General features: G+C 39.6%; 1 protein-coding gene across 1 annotated transcript; it reads right to left on the bottom strand.

Annotated features, from left to right (window-relative positions):
- Positions 1-280: 280 nt before the first annotated feature.
- Positions 281-18,769, bottom strand: GPNMB (glycoprotein nmb). Its single transcript, XM_068674185.1, has 11 exons — positions 18,567-18,769; positions 13,535-13,684; positions 12,688-12,831; positions 11,200-11,373; positions 9,896-10,054; positions 9,133-9,441; positions 7,949-8,059; positions 7,131-7,233; positions 6,041-6,246; positions 3,215-3,302; positions 281-2,417 (listed from the first exon to the last, which is right to left on the bottom strand). Exons 1-11 carry the CDS (start codon positions 18,634-18,636, stop codon positions 2,264-2,266), a joined length of 1,668 nt encoding a protein of 555 aa, XP_068530286.1. The 5' UTR covers positions 18,637-18,769; the 3' UTR covers positions 281-2,263.
- Between the last annotated feature and the right edge of the window lie 1,814 nt (positions 18,770-20,583).

Genomic DNA, 20,583 nt, shown 5'->3' with positions numbered 1-20,583 from the left:
TCTCTTCCAAAATTGAGTTCCACAGCCATTGTGTGGTTATCAAGGAAGTTTCCCCACTTCTCAGGTTCGTGGTGCTGTTGTTCTAAGTACACTTGAACATCAACAGCAAACACTGCTGGATAAGCAGTAATAATAAGTAATACCAGATACGCATAAGTAAACTAAGATTAAGGCAAATCCTTATCTGTTTTCTGGCGGTAGATACTGTTTTGATCAGTAATTAGAAACTCATCAAGTCGCCTATTTGACCGTCTCTTTCTGAGATAAAGGAGAAGTACTCTTTACAATCATTAGGTGGTTTATTTGTCAAGACAGCAGTTAAACGTTCATTTGTATAAAACAACAGATGTATGGAAGGGAAGTTACAGTTGAAAAGGCAAAATCAAATTATAGAAATTTAATATTCTGACATTATAGCTAAAGGAAGATAGTGTATGCTATACTGTATACACAGGTGAAAGGTGAAAAAAGTTCTTTAAGTATATCTGAGAACTGTTTTCTGTACAAAGGCCTAAAATGTCTCTGAGCTCCCAAAATGCAGTGTTCTACAGAAACAAGATGCTTTCTGCATAGAGCTTAGGTCAGCCACGTGCATCATCACTAATCCTGAGTGTTATAACTGTGATAGACATAATTTTTTCATGCTTCATTACAGATTTTCTTAAGCTTTTGACTAAACCCCTGTCCTGCAACAAGTCAAGAGTCAAACATTACAGGGGTCATAACATTCCGACAACAATTTTTGTAGGAACTGTTCTCTGTTTAAGTCAGAGAATCATTTTAGATGCCCAGTTATGGTTAGATAATAGCTTGTTATACATACGGAAGACAGAATAAAACCAAACATGGTGCTTTTAATAAAATGTCAATGTCTGAAATGGCCACAAAAGAATTAAAACAAATGGAGAATATGGAAACAAAAGAAGAAAAGAGGTTGTTGCATTTTATAGCTAAAGAACTAATCTCAGAGGTATGCTACAATCTGTATTTTTTATATCCTCAAGTCGTGTCTATGCACTCTGGGGAAGTGCTAATGAAGACTACATTCAGATTGTAAGTGACAAGCATTTGACAGGTCTACGAAGATACCAGAAAAATCTGTTTATGCTTTTTATTGCTGCAGGAACCGAGAACAATATGTATCAGAGATGTTCCAAGATACAGTAAATAAGCTAAATATATCAAAATATAGCTCTTCAAGGAACAGGATTGTGCAAAGGCATTTGCCCTTAGCTGAAAGTTAATTTCATTTTGATTAGAAACTTTAATGTTAACAGTAAGGCACTTATGAAAAACAAACTGTTTAAAGCATTTTTTGGCCTGCTTTCTCATCTCAATTAATCTTCTTAGCAACCTTTTGCCTTCCACAAATAAGATGTTCTCCTTTTCATATTATCCAGTGACCCAGTGTGCTTCCCTTCAGCAGTGTGCTTCCAGTCTTCCACTACGAAACGCCACAAAGCAGACTTAGAAGAACATACAGCTAGAACACTGTGTCACTTGGGAAAAGCTTCCATGTAAGTTTTGTTAATGCAGAATTGCAGCTACAGTGAGCAAGTCAACATGTTTTGATTTTTTGCAAAACTTTACACTTTCGATGCTTGATCATGCAAAAGCAAAAACTGGAGCACAGTGCGTTATTTACATTTAGGGGTTTTCATTTACTTGAGTAAGTGTTCAAAGAGAAGGGATGGAGGGTCAAGCAGAAATTCGTGTTTCTTTAAAAGTAAAATGTTTCAGCAGGAATAGCCAAGCAGATGGGCTTTGTCTGTCATGGCAATGTTTTGTCCCACAGACATAACCCATACCTGTCCGCCTGTAGCTTGCTTTCCAGCAAAGGCATGGCTCTCACTAAGGTGGTAAACAGCTGTACTGGACTGTGTATTTAAGACCAAATATTTACAATTCTTTATTTTCTTTGTTTAGTAATATTTTTTCCCCCCTACAGGTTATGGATCTGATTAGTTTTGCAGGTAGTTAACCCAGAAGTAAGAAAACACAGATGGAGGGGGGGATTAGTTATTTAGAAAACTATATCCTAGATCACAAAAAAGAACAGCAAGTGCTCAAAACTAACCGTTTTATAATAAGGACTATTTTAATATTTCTAATTGCACCAAGCCCCCCAAAGTTACCCACCAATCTATGTGTGTTTTCCCCTCACCCCTTGTTTTTATAACAAAAACAAACCAAAACCCCAAACCATCAAGGTACAGCTCAGATATGAGTCCTGTACGTAATCTAGTGGTGTCAGACTAAAGGTTTAAACAATGCCTGGTTTGGTTTTCAAGAGAGGATTTCTCTCAGTGCTCCTAGGGAAGAAAAAGGCTTTGAAATTGCTGAAGTAAGCACTTAGTCCCTCCTGGTTCTCTGCTTGTCCTGCACTTCTCTCGATAGGTTTATATTGTTTGTATCTCCTGCAAGAGAAAGAATGTGTACAGTTAGTTGCTGGAAGACATTTAAACAAAGATCCACATGTAGTGTGCAACCAGCACTTAAGAGAGTTAATCGTGTTTGTAGCATATATTCCTTTTTCTCCTTCCCTCTTAAATCCCCAAAAAATAATAAATAATATTATTTAGCTGTGACTAAGGCCTGGTTAATGAGAAGGCAGTGTTGCACTGAGGAGTTCTGGTGCTCCATGGAATTGTTTCTTTCTCGCCACTGGCTCTTAGGGCTGAACACACTCTTGACTCAGGAGTCTCAGTGCATTCTTAAAGTTTCATGAGAAATGTCCAAGCCAGAAATGCAGTAATACGTGCTTCTTTTAACCACTTTCCTGCAGCCCAGTATCCTTTTCCCAAACAATCTGTCAATTTTGTAATGAAGTATCTTGACGATTAATTCTTAATCTGTCAGTCATTCACAAACAGTACTTGTAAGAGTTTTAATGCTAAATTAAATTTCTATTTGTTAGGTTTTAATGCATATGTAAATCACATCATGCAGCTTGAATTTGCTTACTGCTTACATGCAGTTCGCAGGCTGCCTTTTATTACTAATTTTTCTAATATTTACATGTTTTGTGATGATTTTGTGGTTTAAGGCAGTAATCTCATTTTCTTGAATATTTGCTAGAATATTTGAACAGCAATAAAAAAAAAAAGAAACAAAAATATAGCTAACACAAACTTAAGCTGTAGGTTTTATTAATTAAAGTAATATCCTTGTCAGTTCCTTGAACTACTTTTAATCTTAGCCACTAGTAACTTACTTGTAAAGGACAAAAGCCCCAACAGAGGCAAACACTGCCATCAACCCAAGGAAGATGAAGACACCTTTTGTTGTTCCTGGGGATGATCCTAGAGTTCAGAAATAAGTTGATTAAGTGTTAGCCTTGTTGTTACAGTAAGATAGACTTTCTAAAGAAAATGTCATTTTAATTTGATTGCTGCAAATGATTGAAGCACGCTTAATACTTCTAATATTGGAATGCAAGCTAAGCATTGGAGGTCAGTGACTTTGGCAGGCAGTGGTGTTTTCACAGCCTGATCAGTTTAACTCTCGGTACCAGCAGGCTGTGACTTGGGCTTTGGTTTTGCATGAGCCATGCTCCAGAGACACACAGTGGCCCTTCCAGTGTGGGAGGGAACTGAAGTGCTTGCTGGCATCCCACGAGGTGGTGCTAATTTGCTCCTTGCCAATCGCCTTGACCATTTGCACCAATAAGCTGTGATGTGAGAATCAACTTCCGCTTATTCTTAAGGGTGATACCCAGGGAGAAAGGAAAAGGGAATAAAAATTGAGTTCCTTAAATGTTCTGCATCTTTGTTTCAGCCCCACATGCTAAGATAGCAAAGCATGGCTGAGAACCTGATGAACCCAGGCTCGTTTGCCTTATTTAAGAGGTGAGGGCTCTGCTTTTTTAACATTCTCAGTTCTGGGAAATTAACTTTGGGCTCTGCCTGTCATTGAGCTCTGCCTTCTGGTTTGTCATTAAGCATTTCACTCATATCTACTCCTAATTCACTGTATATGATGGAAGAAGGTGAATCATTACAAGTATGTTTTTCAAAATTTGTGTTAAATATCTTAATTTTGCAGTTTGCAGACTGTACTTCAACCTATTTATTGAGTTTGCTGAGATGGATACACATTATTGGTCCTCATGTTATCAACAGTGTTTATACAGTGGAGTAACCTAGAAGTGCATGTTGGTGGGGGTTGGCCTGTTCTCCCATGTGCCTGGTGACAGGACGAGGGGGAATGGGCTAAAGTTACGCCAGGGGAGTTTTAGGTTAGATGTTAGGAAGAATTTCTTTACTGAAAGGGTTGTGAGGCATTGGAACGGGCTGCCCAGGGAGGTGGTGGAGTCACCATCCCTGGAAGTCTTCAAAAGACGTTTAGATGTAGAGCTTAGGGATATGGTTTAGTGGGGACTGTTAGTTTTAGGTCAGAGGTTGGACTCGATGATCTTGAGGTCTCTTCCAACCTAGAAAATTCTGTGATTCTGTGATTCCCTTTCCAGTGTATTAATTTACAGTTGATATCTATAAAATCAAGATATCAAGATATCTAAGTTGATATCTATAAAATCAAGATATCAAATCTGGATTTACCATTTATTCGTTACATGTGCCTCATGCATTTTTCAGTTTGTTGATAAAATATTTGTGAAGGCTTGCCCTCATTCCCAGTTTACACAATATTTTTGCTGAGAGTGCAGAGATTTACATTATTTTATTAATAAGATAGATCTTTGAATTAGTTTGCAAAGGAACACACATTGATGGGCCAGGTCTAAGTCATAGGACTGCAACCCTTTCAGCAGTTTTTGTGCAATGCCTGCATAACCCAGGCACAGTCCTTCTAAACTTCAAAAGACAGATGTTCAGGTATTCTCAGGCACCAAATTATAGGATTTTCAGAAATTCATAAATACTTGCCTTCCCTTGAAATGAGTAGAAAATCATGGCACATGGGAGATGGTTGGAAATTCCAGATGGGCTCCTATGGAAGGTGATTCATAACAGCAACCTTTCTTAGATCCTAATTCTGCTATGATTATAGCTGAAGCCCCAAAATACAACTTAGCTTTTCTTCCTAGAGGAAACCTCGGGAGACAGTCTTTTGGGGCTAAATTTAGTCTCTGTGAATAAAGTTTTGAAAGATCCTACTGCATGCTTATTTTCATCTTCAGGAGCCTAAATACATTTAGAGGTCAGGAATTGTGTCTTAGTCACCACGAACTGATTTAGGTACAGCTAATTTTATACCTAGATAAAATAAAAGCAGCCAAAAATACTGTGACAAATGCCCACAAAGGGTCAGTTTCTTGGCTGATGCTAATTAAAGCATTCAGAAGAATCACTAAGATGTTGTAGTGGGAGGTCAGAAGGGGAATGGAATGGGGTGGGAACAGAGAGACAGCATGATCATTTGGGGTTCTACTTGAGACCAAGTTTAATACCTGGTTCTGTCAAAGACTGCTTGGTTAATTATGAGCAAGACACAGTTATAGTCAGCTGAACAAAAGTAAACCTTCTGTTCGGAAATAGCTGCCCTGGGCACACTTTGTAGTCAGTGAATGACACAGGCCTTTCCGGAATCTGATTCATCTTATCCCAAAGTAGAAATAGAAACCTGGTCAAGATCAATGGGCTACAGAGAAGGCTCAGGGCAGCTAGCTCAGCTGTAGGCTTTTATTCTCTTTCAAGTGAACTGAATTCCACTCTTAGTTTCTCCTGTTCCTCCATGTGCAGAGTAGACTGGCATGTCCCTCACCTACTTTTCTGTCCAATAGAAAAAATAAACTACAGCTTAAGAGCACTATATTTTGTGATGCTGAAGGGTTCATGCAGTTGCTGTACTCTTTAGATTGTACACATAAATCAAATCAAGTTCTAACATCTAAGGTTTCCATAGGAAAGGAGTTATCTCTTACTGTTGTATGGACTCTCACATAAGATGGCACAACCTCAGCTGAGGCCTCCAGGCATGCTAAAATCCCTAGAAACCCTCCTGTGTTCTCCCCCCAGCAGCAAAATGACCACAAGGAGAAGCTGTTCAGACAACCCACATCAGCTCTGTGCAGACTCACCTCCGTTCACAGAAATCAGTGCACTGGCAAGGGCTTGACTTGTGTCATCCCCCAGGGTGATGTTTATGCAGTATGTCCCAGGTTCGTCAAAAGCTCTCCTTATGGTGAGTAAGCATTCATCGGTGATGACAACGGGGTCACATACCACACCCTGAGACACCTGGCACGTGGGGTCAGAAACTGCTGTGCAGACATCTGTGGGGAGACTGGGGTGGGAAGACAGAATGCATCACATCTGTCAAGTCCTATTAGGACAGCTTAGAGACACATGGCACCGATGCCCCAGTATTATGCTGGTGCCTGGTTACTCAAGTCAGTGATACTACAGTGATTTATGAACAAGGTATCAATATATTATCTGTACTTTATACATACCTCTATATTTTATATATATACACGTGGTGTAAAATACGTCTATAAAATTGTCTGCTTGTTTCCATATTTAGCATTTTATCATTATCACAGAAAAAAATGCCTCAAATCAGCTTATAATGTTTGTTACCTTTAATGCACATCGTTATGAAAGAAATGAGGATTCTTATATGTAATATCATATGCTGACAAAGTGAACACTAACTTAAGAGAGGTTAATTGTTTTCTGGTTGTGTTGCCAAGACAATTCTTGTAGTTCTCAGTCCTCTCAACTCAAATGTTCTTCCAGAAGCCAGGGATATTAGTGCAACATTTTCCTCTCCAAGAAATTGCTTGGACACACCCATTTACTCTAAGTGTCAAAAAATCATGGCCAAAAAGAAATGGTTTCCTTCCAATTTCAGTAGACTGCTTCCAATTTCACAGTGAGTGCTGAAAGCTCGTCTTTGCCAGGAAAATATAGAATTACTTCTCAATATCTAGTTCTCTTACTTTTACTTAGGCCTGCCATTTGTTCTGAATCCTAAGAGCCTGGCAATAACCTCTGTTGACATAGTTTACAAATGAGACTTGCATTATCTTTAGTTCCAGTCAAGAAATAGAAACACTGTGGTTCCCAGCTTTAGTTCATTCAGCTGCATCTAAGTGCAGACAGTGTTCCAGCACCTAATTATTTTTAAAGAGGGAAGATGATTGACAATTTCATTTACACACTTACCTCCCTTGGCAGGTAACAACAAAGTCAACCAGTGAATTTTCAGCTTGACTTTCTGTCATCTGGATGCTTGTCATCTGAATAATATTTACCTCAAGGATTCCCTCTGGAGAGGAAACAGATGTCAACTGTAGGACACATGACAAGCCTGTGTGTACAGAACCTCAAGTGTTTGGCTGATGCTCAGGTCAAGTCTTGTTTTCCATAACCTTCTCCCTCCCTCAGCACTCATTTTGAAGGGTTTGAAAGCTGTGAAATGTTCCAGTGCTTTCCCTGTGAGGTTGCTCCTTTCTGCTCCACTTTATTTTTCTTCTATAACTGGTTAGTTATTTCTATTACAAAATCACCTCCGCTTCCCATTAACCACAACTTCTGTGCGTGCCAAGGTCTACTCAACCTAATGTGACCCCTCAGGCCTGTACATTTGGGGTGTGCCAGTTTCAGAAGCTGGTGATACAGAAAAGAATGAAAGGTCTCACATTCCCACCAGCCGTTTCCCAGCCCAGGTGCTTAGAAACCCACGTGTAGCATAGGGGCAACCATCTGAAGGCATCAAGATCAAGGCTCAGACTCACATGTCTGAAACCAACGCACCGTAACATCTGCTACTGACCTGACCTGGTAGAATGTGTAGAAGCCAAAGAAAGCCAGTTAGCTATGTGCACATCAATCTTTAAAAATGTCAGCTATGTCCAAGAGAAGGATCTTACTGTGGGTCTCACTAATCTGATAAAAGTGTGGCTCAAGTAAACACCATCTTTACCATACGTATAGTACATTATTAGCCCCATTTTGCTCCAAGCATTGACTCGTGACCTTACCTACAATGGAGAGACCAGTTGTATAGTATCCATTTCTGTAAATATGGCAACCTCCATCAGGATTGTCTTCCATTGTCTCAGCAGCAGCAGAATAGGTTGAATTAGAAGATGCTTCAGAGATGAAGGAAGAAAAATAGCTTTACAATGAGTTCTGCTTACAGGTATTCTGAACATTGCTATATCCTTCAACTGCATTCATGTCATACGTCATGGATTATCTTGCTTTACAGTTATGCAGTATATATTTATCCGTATGGGATCATTGTAAGAAAACACATGTGGTGAGCTGTTCTGTAGAACCCTGGAGTGGCCTAGATAGTTTCTGTGTAGTTGCCTGTCTCTGTGAAGTAAAAGTGAGACTGCAAGGTTTGGTATAATTAAACAAGTCTTTAAAACTCCCTCATCAATAGTAGAATAAATCCAAAGGCCAGTAAGAGCCTTAAAATGCTCTCTTTAAAAGTAGGTATTTTTCCATTGCTCTACATTAGAGCTAGTAGGGAAGTAGTGAAAATTCTGTCTTTCATTTTTCATTCTCACTTACCATTTCATTAAAAAAATAAAATCCTGACATTTGAAAAATATAGTCAGATTTACAATTTAATAGTGGTACTGTTCCAACTACCCAGCCTTAAACTGCAGTCCTTTTGCAAACCTTAATAAAACTTTGAGATGATAAACCAATACTGAATATAATGAAAGTTATTCTGAAATGCAGTAGTGCATAAATGTAAAGTGGAAGAGCCATTCTGGGTTAATGCCATCTGAAAATCCCATATTTTTAAATATGAGTACATTTTTTCTAGTTCAATTCAATCTCATTTAATTTGGGTTGGAAGTTAACACAACCTAGAAAGGAACAGGCTATAAGAGTGTTCTGAAATACCTCTTCCTCACTTAAAATTTGCGTCTTACCTCAGAATATGCCTCAGTAGTAGGCAAGAGTGAAACCACTTGATCTGGCAAAGCAGAAGGTAAAAAAACAAATGTGTATATGCTGAGTCCATCTGAACACCTATTTGTGCTGTCACTGTGGTGGTATAGCTAGATTTAGTGCAATCGATAATTAGGTTTTTAAATGTGTAAATGATGTCTGTGTTTATTGATTCTGTCTTTAAACCAATTTATAGACTGTTTACAGAGCTACACAGAGCTCCTAATATCACTGCTGATTGACAAACTCTTACCTGCTGAGGTGGGCAGTGGTGGCGTAGGTGTTACTGGCCTGCAAGGTACAGGTATAATAGCTTGGACAGTTAAATTCAGAGTGAAGTTTCCTTGCAGAGCATAGGTGTGGGGTGTGGTGGCACCGCTTGCTACAAATAAGCCGCTTCCATCTCCAAAATTCCACTTGTAGGAAATGGCAGAATTATTTAGGTAGTAGCTGGGATCATGGATCTTCACATCAAATGTGATTGGCGAGTCTTTGATAAAAATGGAGTCTGAGATGTTGCGGTCATGTTTTTGGTACATACTCACAAATATTGGAATTTTTTCTGCCAGGAAAAAGGAAGAAAATAAATAAACCATGTATATCTGGCTGCAAGCAACAAACAGCTCCAAAGCTTCTGAACAGCAAGAGTCAGAATGTGAGACATTAATATTTTTTATATGGGTTTCCACTTTAGTTTGATTTACCAATCTGACAAGTTAATGTTAGTGGGAAACAGGTACCCAGAAAAGTACAGGAACAAATAAGGAATCACAGGCATCTGTGGAAACCATGTTTCCTCTAGTAAATCATGCCTCATCACAAAGTAGAGTTGTCACAACTGAGACAGGTACAAACATAAATTACATTATTCAAGGCAATTTACCAGATATTTCACATTTGTATTAAGAACCTTTCTCAGCCTTCTTTTCATGCCAGATGATGTTTGTGCTGAATTCTTGTAACACCTAACCAACAAATACCCCCAGTATTTTATCAGTTTATTTCAGCACACTCACCTGTTACAACATAAATGGCACTTGCTCTTGCAATTGGAATGTATGTTGAGTGCCCTCTCCTGTAAATGGATACTCCCATTACGTGTTTGCCAAGAGTGATATTTGCTGTGTTGACTGAAAAAATCACTGAAGATCGTCCAATTATTTCATAGTACTGACCTGAAACAGAACATGAACTTGTAATATGTTTTCTCCTTAAGGCCAGCTACGAAAAATCGTTTCTGAGGACCTATATCTCTGTGAATCTTAGATTGTCTAAATCAAAATGTACAGTTCAGAATTGTCTTTCAGTTATCTGGTAAGTGTTTTTAGAGCACTTTTTCAATGTGTTTACTCCCATTATTTCTGTTTTTTTTTTTTTTTTTTTTTTTTTTTTTCCAAAGGTGTCAGATGTCCCAGATTTCACTGATCTAAGAAAGGGCATTTGCCAAGGCATCTTCATCTTTCCAAACAAATTGTGTTATGTTATTAGGATTACGTTATTAGGATGTTATTATAATACCATTATAATCCTGGGGTTACGTAGTGGATGGTATTACCTCTTAGGCATTTTAAGTCATCTTGTGTGTGTTTGCCTTCAGTGTAGCAAAAAGATATAATGCCTCTTGCTTCGTACCCCAGAACCCTTTGCATACATTTATTCATTTTTCTTCATGTCAGCAGACTGAGGTAGGTATCACCTCTATGTAAAATTAGGGACATTATTACTTGGACTGATACTAATGGTAATACTGAGTTTCTCAACCTAAATCGGGATACTAAGGTTCAGTATGTAGCCAATGTCAGGAATAGCTCAACCATTACATACTCACAGCTGGAAAATCAGCATCTATGACCAGAACAGTATGACATGGTCAATGACAATTTTCACCTTCTTGCCAGAGTCAAGATGTGCTGTACCATTAAATTGATCTGAACATATACAGCTCTGTGTTCTCTCTTAAATTTAAGAATCTGAAATGGCAGTGACTGGTCAGTAAGTCATCTGACTGACCTGCCTAGACCCTCTGTTTTCCTAGGAAAGTCTCTTGAGTACTATGGAAAGGAAATTATTTTTCTTCAGTGGTAGTTCTGTGAATGCAGACTTGAAGATCTGGTAATACATGTTTTCCAAATCTAGTAGAAGATAATAGAACAATTGGTGGCCTCCCTGGAAAGTGGGGAATGAATTCAGAGTCTCCACTAAAGAAGTGTGGAATCTTGTTAAGGACTTTTAACGAAAGATACTGGTAAAATGAGTTGAGGTACAGAATGAATGTAAGCTTTGCAGCATCAGCCACACTGAGGTATGTTGCAGTACTAACCGAATGTATGGAACAGGTAGACAAAGTGTCTTCTTCTCCAGCCAGGATTATGAGGGAAAGGTCTCCCATCTGGGAACACATTATGGCTGTGGTTGCCTGTGCAGTTTTCCCAGCCACAGCTGTCAATCCATTCGGTCCAGTTGTAGACATACTGATTTTGGGAAGCTGGGAAATCTAAATGTAGAAACAGAACATGTTCCTGGTCAACTGAGAATTGTGCAGTAAATGAGGAATCAGGAGGCAAACACCCCAGGTTACAGCAAAGTTTCTGCACTTAAGCAGCAGGGTAAGTGGGATATTTTTAGACTGACATTCAGTTCTCCCAAGATTGTCCTTTGTTTTTGTTTTGTTAGTTTTTGTTTTTAGTGTAAACACCACATTTTTCTTGCTTGGAACCGTTTTGGTGAGAGGATTAAAAAATTAGTATAATAGGCCAGACACAATTTAAGGTTGCTTGTCCAAAAATTTCTGTCAACTGCACGCAATTCTAGTGTTTCACTGAAGCTAGTGAATTTGCCCTGGCATTTGGCAAGCATAATTTTAAATTTTGAGTAGAAATGGCAGCCATGGAAACACTGTGAGGAAGTGACTTATTTTGTTTTGTCAAAATAATTTTCTATGGCACCTTTAAATAACTTAGACATGAATTTCAGTTCCTTTCTGAATAATGAAAAGACAGTTTCCTTCCTCAAACTGCACAACAGACATTAAGTAGAAAATGGTTATCAACAGTTAACAAAGCATTAGATGGTGATAAAGTAGAACATAGGCTGAAAAAAATGTTGATATGCCTTGAAATGAAAATTACTGGCAGCTTCAAACATTGAAGTCATTATGTTTTTGGTTTTGTTTTGTTTTTTTTTCCTCATGGAGCATATAAATAACATAAAAAAGGTGATTCTCTGATGAAGAGATTGCTTGTTTTTTAAATGCTTTATTTATTTTTCTTCTTGTTTCCAATTCTTAAAATGGGGGAATGTGAGACTTACACTTTCTTGTGAGTTTTTCAAGATACAAAAGATTGCTAGTGAGTTCTACAGTATGTAATTAAAAAAAAAAAAAAAAAAGCAACAACAACTCAATTTTATAAATAGACAGTTTTGCAAATTTTGACAAAAACAGTGTGACTGAGAGATCAGTTGAACCTGTACTCTCCCAGGGACTGTTCAACCTTGCGATTGAGCTGAAAAGCAGCACCAGTTTTGTTAGGAAGCCAAATTAAAGCCAATTAAAGTATTTTGGGAAGCCATTTTTATACTCAAGACAAATCTCCTTAAATTACTTGGTCAGTATATGTAACAGGTGCAGAATGCTAAAAATACTACAGTGATCTTCTGAGGAATGAAAAAGGTACGACCCAGGCTAGACACTAGTGTAGTTATCAGTTAAAAGCACCATGACTGTTCATGATTTCAAAGATTTATGGTGCTTTCACACCAGTACAGTAGTGAGACGCATGTACAGTGCATGCAGATTGCCATTACTTACCCGGGGTACAGTTTCTCTTGTAGATAATGTTGCCATCGTTATCTTCCTCCTGGCACTTGGGAAACTGGAGAGTCACAACAAAGGTCACATTGGATCCTACCAGTGCTGGGCTATCAGTGACCAGTTTGGCTGTCACTCTTCCTCCTGTAAAAAACAAAATTGGTCTTCACAGCATTAATGGATGCATCAGAGCAGCAGCTACCTTCAGCTGTGCACCCTTTACCTTAGGAATGCTTTGTTTATTCCTCCTTTATTTCCAAGGGAATTTCTGCTCCTCACTCATTTGTGCTCTCATCGAAGTCCCAATTTAGGACAATAGGGATTCATCATTTTCCCCCATGTAACTTACTGATCTGTCATTCATTTCCTTCTTAGAGCTAAGAATGAGCTTTTTACCCATGGAGTTGATAGATTCCAAAGCAAAGTATTTTTATTTCTCCCCAGCTGTTAGACCTCAGCTCAGAGCAGATGATAATAAACAGGCTCTACACAGAAGTTGTTAACCTGAAGCCCACAGTACCCTACTGAGGTAGAAGTTGAAGCTGCATATCCTGTAGGGCATGCTTCAAAGAAAGGGTTATCCTAGAGCCCTGGCCATCAATACATCTTAATAAGTATTCATGTCTGAGGCTATGAGCTATGGGAAAGCATTTACTGTAACAACTCACTATTCTGCTGCTTCAGATAGCGTTCCGGTAATGGCATCAATCCCAATTGTCTCTACTTTGCTCTTGCTTGCAGCAGCTGTGAACATTGCACTTATGAAAAATGCACTGCAGTACCCGCACTCTTCAGTGGAGTGGATTTTATGGCCAATTTTCTCAGTGAACTGCATATGTGCAATTACCTTTCCAGCAGTCCTTCCACCTGGGATCATCTTCCTCCCAGACAGGATAAAGGTTTTCATTCCAGTTATTTTGATCGCTAGACCAGCCTTGTACCTGCTTGTAGGATGCAACAGGAGGATTTCTTCCATTGCTCAGCACATCTTGAAACCCTGGATAGAAAAGCAAACATGCAATGGGCTACTATGTTCCCTCCTGCCCTATAAAGCATTGTGCCCGTGCTGAACAGCTGTCTCATTGTGGCTGTATTTTTGTGCTGCTTAGAAAACTCTTTGCCAGTGGAATGTTACAGAATTTTGTCACTGCAGCTCTGGACATTTAAATCAGCTACAACCAGCACAAAGACAATTCTGCCACTGACAGCCTGACATTTTTCTGCTTGCACTATTGCAGGCTCCCCAGAGGAAGAACGCAAAGTTTTACAACATTTTGACCATCTCAGAGCAATTGTTCTTATGAATGGAGATAACCGTGCAACAGTCAGGCCAGTTGTAAAGAGGCTGCTTGACTGCTGTTGCTGACTGCTTTGTGCTTGACTGGTAATAAATCTGTGACTGAAAGGGTAGCAGGCTAAATTCCCTGTGTGTCTGGGTTGTGCTCTAGTGGAAGTTATGCTAGGAATGAATTTTGACCCAGTGAGGCTTTTCTGGTGAGCTGGCTGGTGGTTTGGGTGGGAGGGGTGGAACCAATCGTAACAGAAGCTGGCATTTCCAGAAAAGGAAATTCAGAACTGAGTAGTAAATTCAATGTGTTTGTAATATAACAACAAAAACATATTAGCTCCACGCCTATTACTTTAAAATGGCTCAGATTAAATAACTTTAATAACCTCTTTCTTCTCATATTACTACAAATGATGGACTCAAACTTTTCCCAGGCCTTCGAGGATCCCTCTTTCTCTCACAAAGTATTCACACAATGGGAAGCAAAATAAATATCCAAGTAACCTGTAGGAACATGTCAGACACTGGAGGATGCCACAGAAGCATGTTCATAAGCCAGCTGACAGGCAGAGTTCCATTAAAGCCTGGAGGCTTTAAACAACCCTGTCATGTTAATCAGGTAACTGCTGGGTGTGCCATTCTGTCACAAGATCAAGGGAGTTAGGATTTCTGCTTCTCGTGACTTTTAAAGTTACCAGATGCTGGATGCTTCTGAGATTTATACCCAAGTACAGCAAAGAATAGGTTGATTTCAAGGAAAATGCAGAGAGTTATAAAGAAGGACAGGAATGGCCCTACGTGGTGTTACAAAACCAAGTGTGTTGGAGTTTCTCCCACTTTTGGAAAAGGTGCAGAGCAGGTGCAGCCAGTCTAAGCACGGTCTTTATGGGCATGTGACTCCTAATTTTACTGCAAGGAAGAGCCAGAGAAACGGCACTAAAGAAGAGGTAGGAGTTGTTTTCTCTTGGCGTTTTGCCACCCAGAGAAATTTCAGCTGGGCAGGACTTCCCTCGGCCAGTCCCATCTCAGTGGTCACTCTGAAGTGGTGCTGGTAGCTTTCTCCCTAGTCTCTTGAGGTTTGAGGACTGATAGGTCAGAGGAAAAGGGCAAATTTTAGAGATTTTATGAGACATCATCTCCCATACTCTTTTGCCCTACAGGAACTCCTCACAGCCTCACTTAGACCACTTGGATCAAGACTTTCCTGAAGAGTTAATATATTTTGATGTGAGCAGAGCATAACATCATGACTGGTATTTACTCAGTGGCCTGTATCACATGCTCTATTATTTTCAGTCTTGGTCAGAAGCAGAGTTGGGTAATACTGTCCTTCAGAAACTTTTCTCAGGGGGAAAAAAACAACAGATTAGAGACTATAAAATATTTCACAAAGGCTTATCAAGCTTAATTGCATTTTATGTCAAGAAATTAATTTCATCTTATTTGAAAGTATGTAGTCAGGGATTTTTTTCCTAGTTTTTCCCATTCTCTTTGATTTTATTGAAAAATTATGTAAAGATTACGATGTTTTGATTTTGCAAGTTCAAAACATTTCAATCGTTTTTTTCTCCCAGGTATTAATTTCATCAAAAAGAGATGGAACACTTTTAACTTTATAAATGCTTTTAATTTTGAATAACAATTTTTGAATTCAGAAGTCATTTTTTTTGGTCCAGCTTTACTAATAACTGTGGTCACTGCTTCTAAATCACAAGCTCCTTGGGCATTTCTGTGCCTCCCTGATGTGCTTTGTGTATTTCAATCAAATATAAAACATTTCACAAGCTTCAGGACTAGACAAAGGCATTTTTAAGATGAGCAAATACTTTAGCTCTAGTTTTTCTAACACATGGAACTGAAGATTTTCCATTGCTAAATCTAAAGTAATGCATTTATTCTTCAACAACAACAACAACAAAATAAATAAAAAAACACACACACAAAAAAAAACCCACAACCAACCTAAAGAAAATCCAGCCCAAAGCACTCAAGAACAGATGTTGGTCATAATATAAAATTAGAGCGATTCAGTTCAAAATAGACAGTAATAAAACAATCTAAGGAAATGATTTCTATAATAGTTTCGGTGAGGTGGTCATAGGAGAAAAGATCTTAACTTCAATAGGCTTTCTTCTTTCTCATTCTGGTTTTCATTTTGGTGAAAAATACAGAAAAGTCAAGAAGTTCAGCATTTCCTGTGATAGTGTGTTAGCCATGATAGAGAGAAAGTGAATGTTAGAATAGCAATAAAAAGATGACATAGTTAAAGAGCAGAATGGGACAAGGCTGATGTTATGGCTAAGCTAAGAACACAGAAAATAATGTAACCTTACCGAAGTTGCATGTAGGAACATAATAAAGCAGGACAGAAGAGACTTTGAGAAACAACTTGCAAAAACATAAAACCTACTAATTAATCTTTTAAAATACAAAAGTAGTAGAAAGCTTGCCAGCAAGTCTGTAGGGCCAATAGATGAAATAGATACAGAAGAAGCATTCAAGGAAGAAAAAGCAATGGCACAAAAATAATATACATTAGTTTACATTTTCATTCACAAAGGAGGAGCCTGAGAGACTTCTGTGCCAGAGTTTTTCTTTACGATGATGGAGAATCTCTCTCAAAATGAAGTGTTGGCACAAAAGAAGAATTATAGAAGAAATTAACAAACAAAAGAGTTGTCTAGCTCAGGTGGCTCAAAAGGTGTGGAAGTTATTCAAGAGTGAAGTAAATGAGCTGCTAACCACAGCATGTAAAGTCTTGCTTAAAACTGCTTCAGTGGCTGTGAAACAAAAGTTGGCAACTGTGATGACAGTTTTTAAAAACATTTCCAGGGAAGATTTAGAGGATTACAAAAAGTGTGATACTCAAATTGGACAAGCTGGTAGAAACAGCAGTGAAGAACAGAATTAGCAGATACAGGGGATTAATATGATTTTCTGTAAAAGGAGCGCGTTCCTCACAAATGTATTCAAGTTTTGCTGAGGGAGCCAGAGAGCGCATAACCTGTTGGTTACAGTTTGTCTGAGTTCCAGGCAGCATTTGGTGAGGCCCCTTGCTAAAGGCGCATAAAGGAGCTAAGTTTCCATGGGACAAGAAGGATTTCACATGAGTAAATGATTGCTTAGGATGTTTGAAAGCTGTGAGCAAGTGGCTAGTTTCCACCATTGATGAAATCATTTTAAATGTTAATAATCTGGAAAACAGGTAAACAGTGGAGTTCTTTACTCTGCCAAAGACAGCATGATGAAGCAGTAGAGAGGAGGACTGGATGAGACTCAATGACTCAACAATATAACAACATGAAATTCAGCATGGTTAAATGTAACTTTAGGTAAAGTTAAAGAATGAGAGGCTCTAAACTAGCTATTGCCACTCAGAAATGAGATCTTGTAGCTTTACAGTTTTGAATGCAGTGCTTGGGAATAGTTGAAAACCTAGGAAAAGGTTAGAGAACGGAGATCAAAACGTCTTTACAGCATTGTATAATTCCATGTGTGCTCGTGTCTTGAATACCGTATGCTGCTCTGTTCTCTGCACCTCAAGCAGGATATAAAAGAGCTAAAAAAATACAGAGAAAGGTGGCAAGGATTCTGTAAAGGGATGGAATCGTTTCCGTATGAGGAACAGCTAAATAGACCATGTCTTGAGCCTACAGAAGAAGTGACAGAGGAGAGTATAAAAACAGAATCAAGAACAGCATGGTGAAAGAAGCAATTTTTCAGTTTCTGAAAGCACAAAAGTTAAGGACAATCAAATGAAACCAGCAGGTTATAGGTTCTAAGCACACACACACTAAAGAAAAAAAAAAAAAAGATATTTCTTCATGCAAGACACAGTTAAGCTGTGAAATTTCTTGTTGGCAGGATGTTGTGTGTGCTCAAAATTTACATGGGCTACCGCCAAAACCTGAGTGCACAAACTGGCAGAAGAGAAGTCCAGTAAAAAACTGTTAAATACAATGGCTCTACATCTGACCGAGGAAGTTCTGATGCTATAAATCACTGAAGGCTGGAGAAGTGTCCTCGATAAATGCCATTGTACACTTGTCCAGTTCTACATCTATGACTGTTCCCTACTGGAGGCAGGCGCAAGGCTAGCGGTATGCGCAGCCTCAGCTCTTTCTTCAGTTTCTTTCTCTCAGATGCTGGAACTTGACCCTAAATTCCCATTTCTGGGTTCCTAGCACCAAGCTCAGTGAGTCAGTGTAAGACTGGAGTCTGGGAAGAAGACCAGGGCCAGCCCAGTGCCCATCCACCGCAGCTGGAAGGTCCAGCTCCTTGACTGGGCTCCTTGAGGTTCAGGATGCAGAAGTTTGGTGGCTTCTCCCAGACACAGCTGAGCAGACTATGAGAAATCCACACTGCCTCTGCCTTTTTGGCCAGGTTTGAACTGGGGAAACATTGTTAGGAATTGAGGAAATGAACCCCAAAGCTCCAGTCAACTGTCTATCTGCCAGGAGACAACCGGACAGCTCTTGGCATCTTCCTACAGCCAGTACAGCTACGGGAACCACCACGCCTGCAAGGAGCGGCAGGTTTTACAGCACAGTCTCAGGACAGGAGAGAGGAAAAGGATGAAGGAAGCACTCACGTGTGGCAGTAGCACACAGCACCACTTCGACCAGGAGCAGGAATCCAAGGTGGCGGCAAGCCCCGCTCATGGTGTGAGGGATCGTACGTCGGGTCGGCGCGCACGGAGGAGCGGAGGGCGCCCAGCTCCTGCACGCAGCAACTCCGTCGGTCTCCGCTGAGAAGTGAGAATAAAGTTTCTCCGCTGCGCAGCTCTCCAATTAAATGAAGGGCCCCGGGACTCATCATGTGATGGAATTAAGCAGAGATGCATGATTTTGTCTTCAGCTTCTTTCGGCTCATGTGCTTATGACTCACTCCTTTTGCTTTCAGCATTCCCTGGGATTTCTGAGAGACCTGTTTAGAGCCACACCATTTACCTTGCAGGCATTTTTATACTAGTTTTATAGTATGATCAATTTTGGTACTTAATTTGTTTTTAAATTAGGAACATTTATTTCCAGAAATCCAAATTAACTCTCACCCTAGCCTGATTTGCTAGTGTTACTGCAACAGCTCATTGCATTTGATGGGCCCACCACTACTTAAACATGTTTCTCTTCCCACATGCTGGGCAACAGGCTGCAAACTGAATGGAGACTGGTGGATTCTAGCACTTCCCTGAACGTGGCTCCTGATTAGAGCTGATCCTTAAGGAAAAAAATATTTAAGGGCTTGTTTAGTGGGCACATGCATGTACCACCATGCCACAGCTGTGTGACATGACATGTCCACAATTAGAGGTATGATCACAGGCTGTGTAGTGATGGCCAGCCAATATCTAGGTCACTAGTTGCCGTGACCAAAGCACTGAAAGCACTTCAATGTGGTGTGTGGTGTACAGAGATAAATTAAAAGTAGGCTTTACTGTCCAACCTAATAATAAGGTGTCGCCAGTGGCTGAAGAGGAGGAGGGCAATACTTTCAAACACCACACTTATGGTTCAAATTCAGGTTCAACATGCTTCATCAGCATAGACACCTTCCCCAGGTGGTCTTCCATAAGCAGTGCAACCACTGAATTTTATGTCGGTCCTGGCAGCCTCATGAAGTTTCTTGCTTTTTTTTTTTTTTTTTTTTTTTTTTTTTCCAGCAGAAAACAAGCTTTGATGAGACAAGGCATAGAATCAAATACAGTCCTCAAGATGGGAGTTCAACGATGGTTTCAGTGACCCCAAACATCACTGGCAAGTGAGGTCTTAGCCAGAAAAGAGCAAGCTGGGCAACACTAAGCCATTTTTATATTGGGCAATGCAGGTGGAAATCTGTAGATCCAACATACTGTAAACAAATTGAAGAGATTGCCCAATGACAGGAGACTTTACAAGTATGACTTCTTTTAATTTTTTTTTCTGTCTTTTTTTTTCTTTTTTTTTTTCCCCGAACATTTTCTATTACCTGGAAGTTATTGTCACTACCTGGAGCACCCTGGCCAGCATTTTTTCTCAGAAACACAGACTCTGATGTCCTGTCCTCTTAAAAGCTCCTGATGGATGCAAGGCAAGACTCCTTCTGGAGGTCTTTCAGAAAGAGTAAGTCATGGCCTTTGTGTGTGAAGCCAGACATGGGTGAGCAGAAAACAGGAGTGTCTTTTTTGCCCCTGTCTTCCCAACAGCACAGAGAGAAGGATCCCAGGCCATGTGAAGAGTGAAGTGCATCTTGCATATGGAGACTCCATGGTTCAGCAGCCTCCTGTCTGTAGCCAGATCTCCCTCCTGCTGCCAAGCCAGGAAAAGAGGTGAAGGCAATAGCCTTAGGGATACCAGGCTTGTTTAAACTAAGCCCTCATTATCTGGCAGAAAGGAGAGGGAGCGTAAATCAAAGTCAAACCTGTGACTGACTATGCAAAAAAAATCATATGACTGTAGCGTCCTCATGTGATTGTTGCTTTCTTGTTGTTATTAAATTAACTACGTTCCCAGTTGAAATGTCAGGATTCAAAGCCATTCACAACTATTTTTTAAACCACATCGGACATTAATTTTAATTGCACTCCTTTGTTTCCAGGTTATTGATCCTAAAAGTGAAAAGGACTTTCA

Source organism: Anas acuta, chromosome 2 (assembly GCF_963932015.1).
Source record: "Anas acuta chromosome 2, bAnaAcu1.1, whole genome shotgun sequence".
NCBI classification, from domain to species: domain Eukaryota; kingdom Metazoa; phylum Chordata; class Aves; order Anseriformes; family Anatidae; genus Anas; species Anas acuta.
The sequence above is the reverse complement of the archived record's forward strand: the minus strand, read 5'-3'. Positions and strand labels throughout refer to the sequence as shown.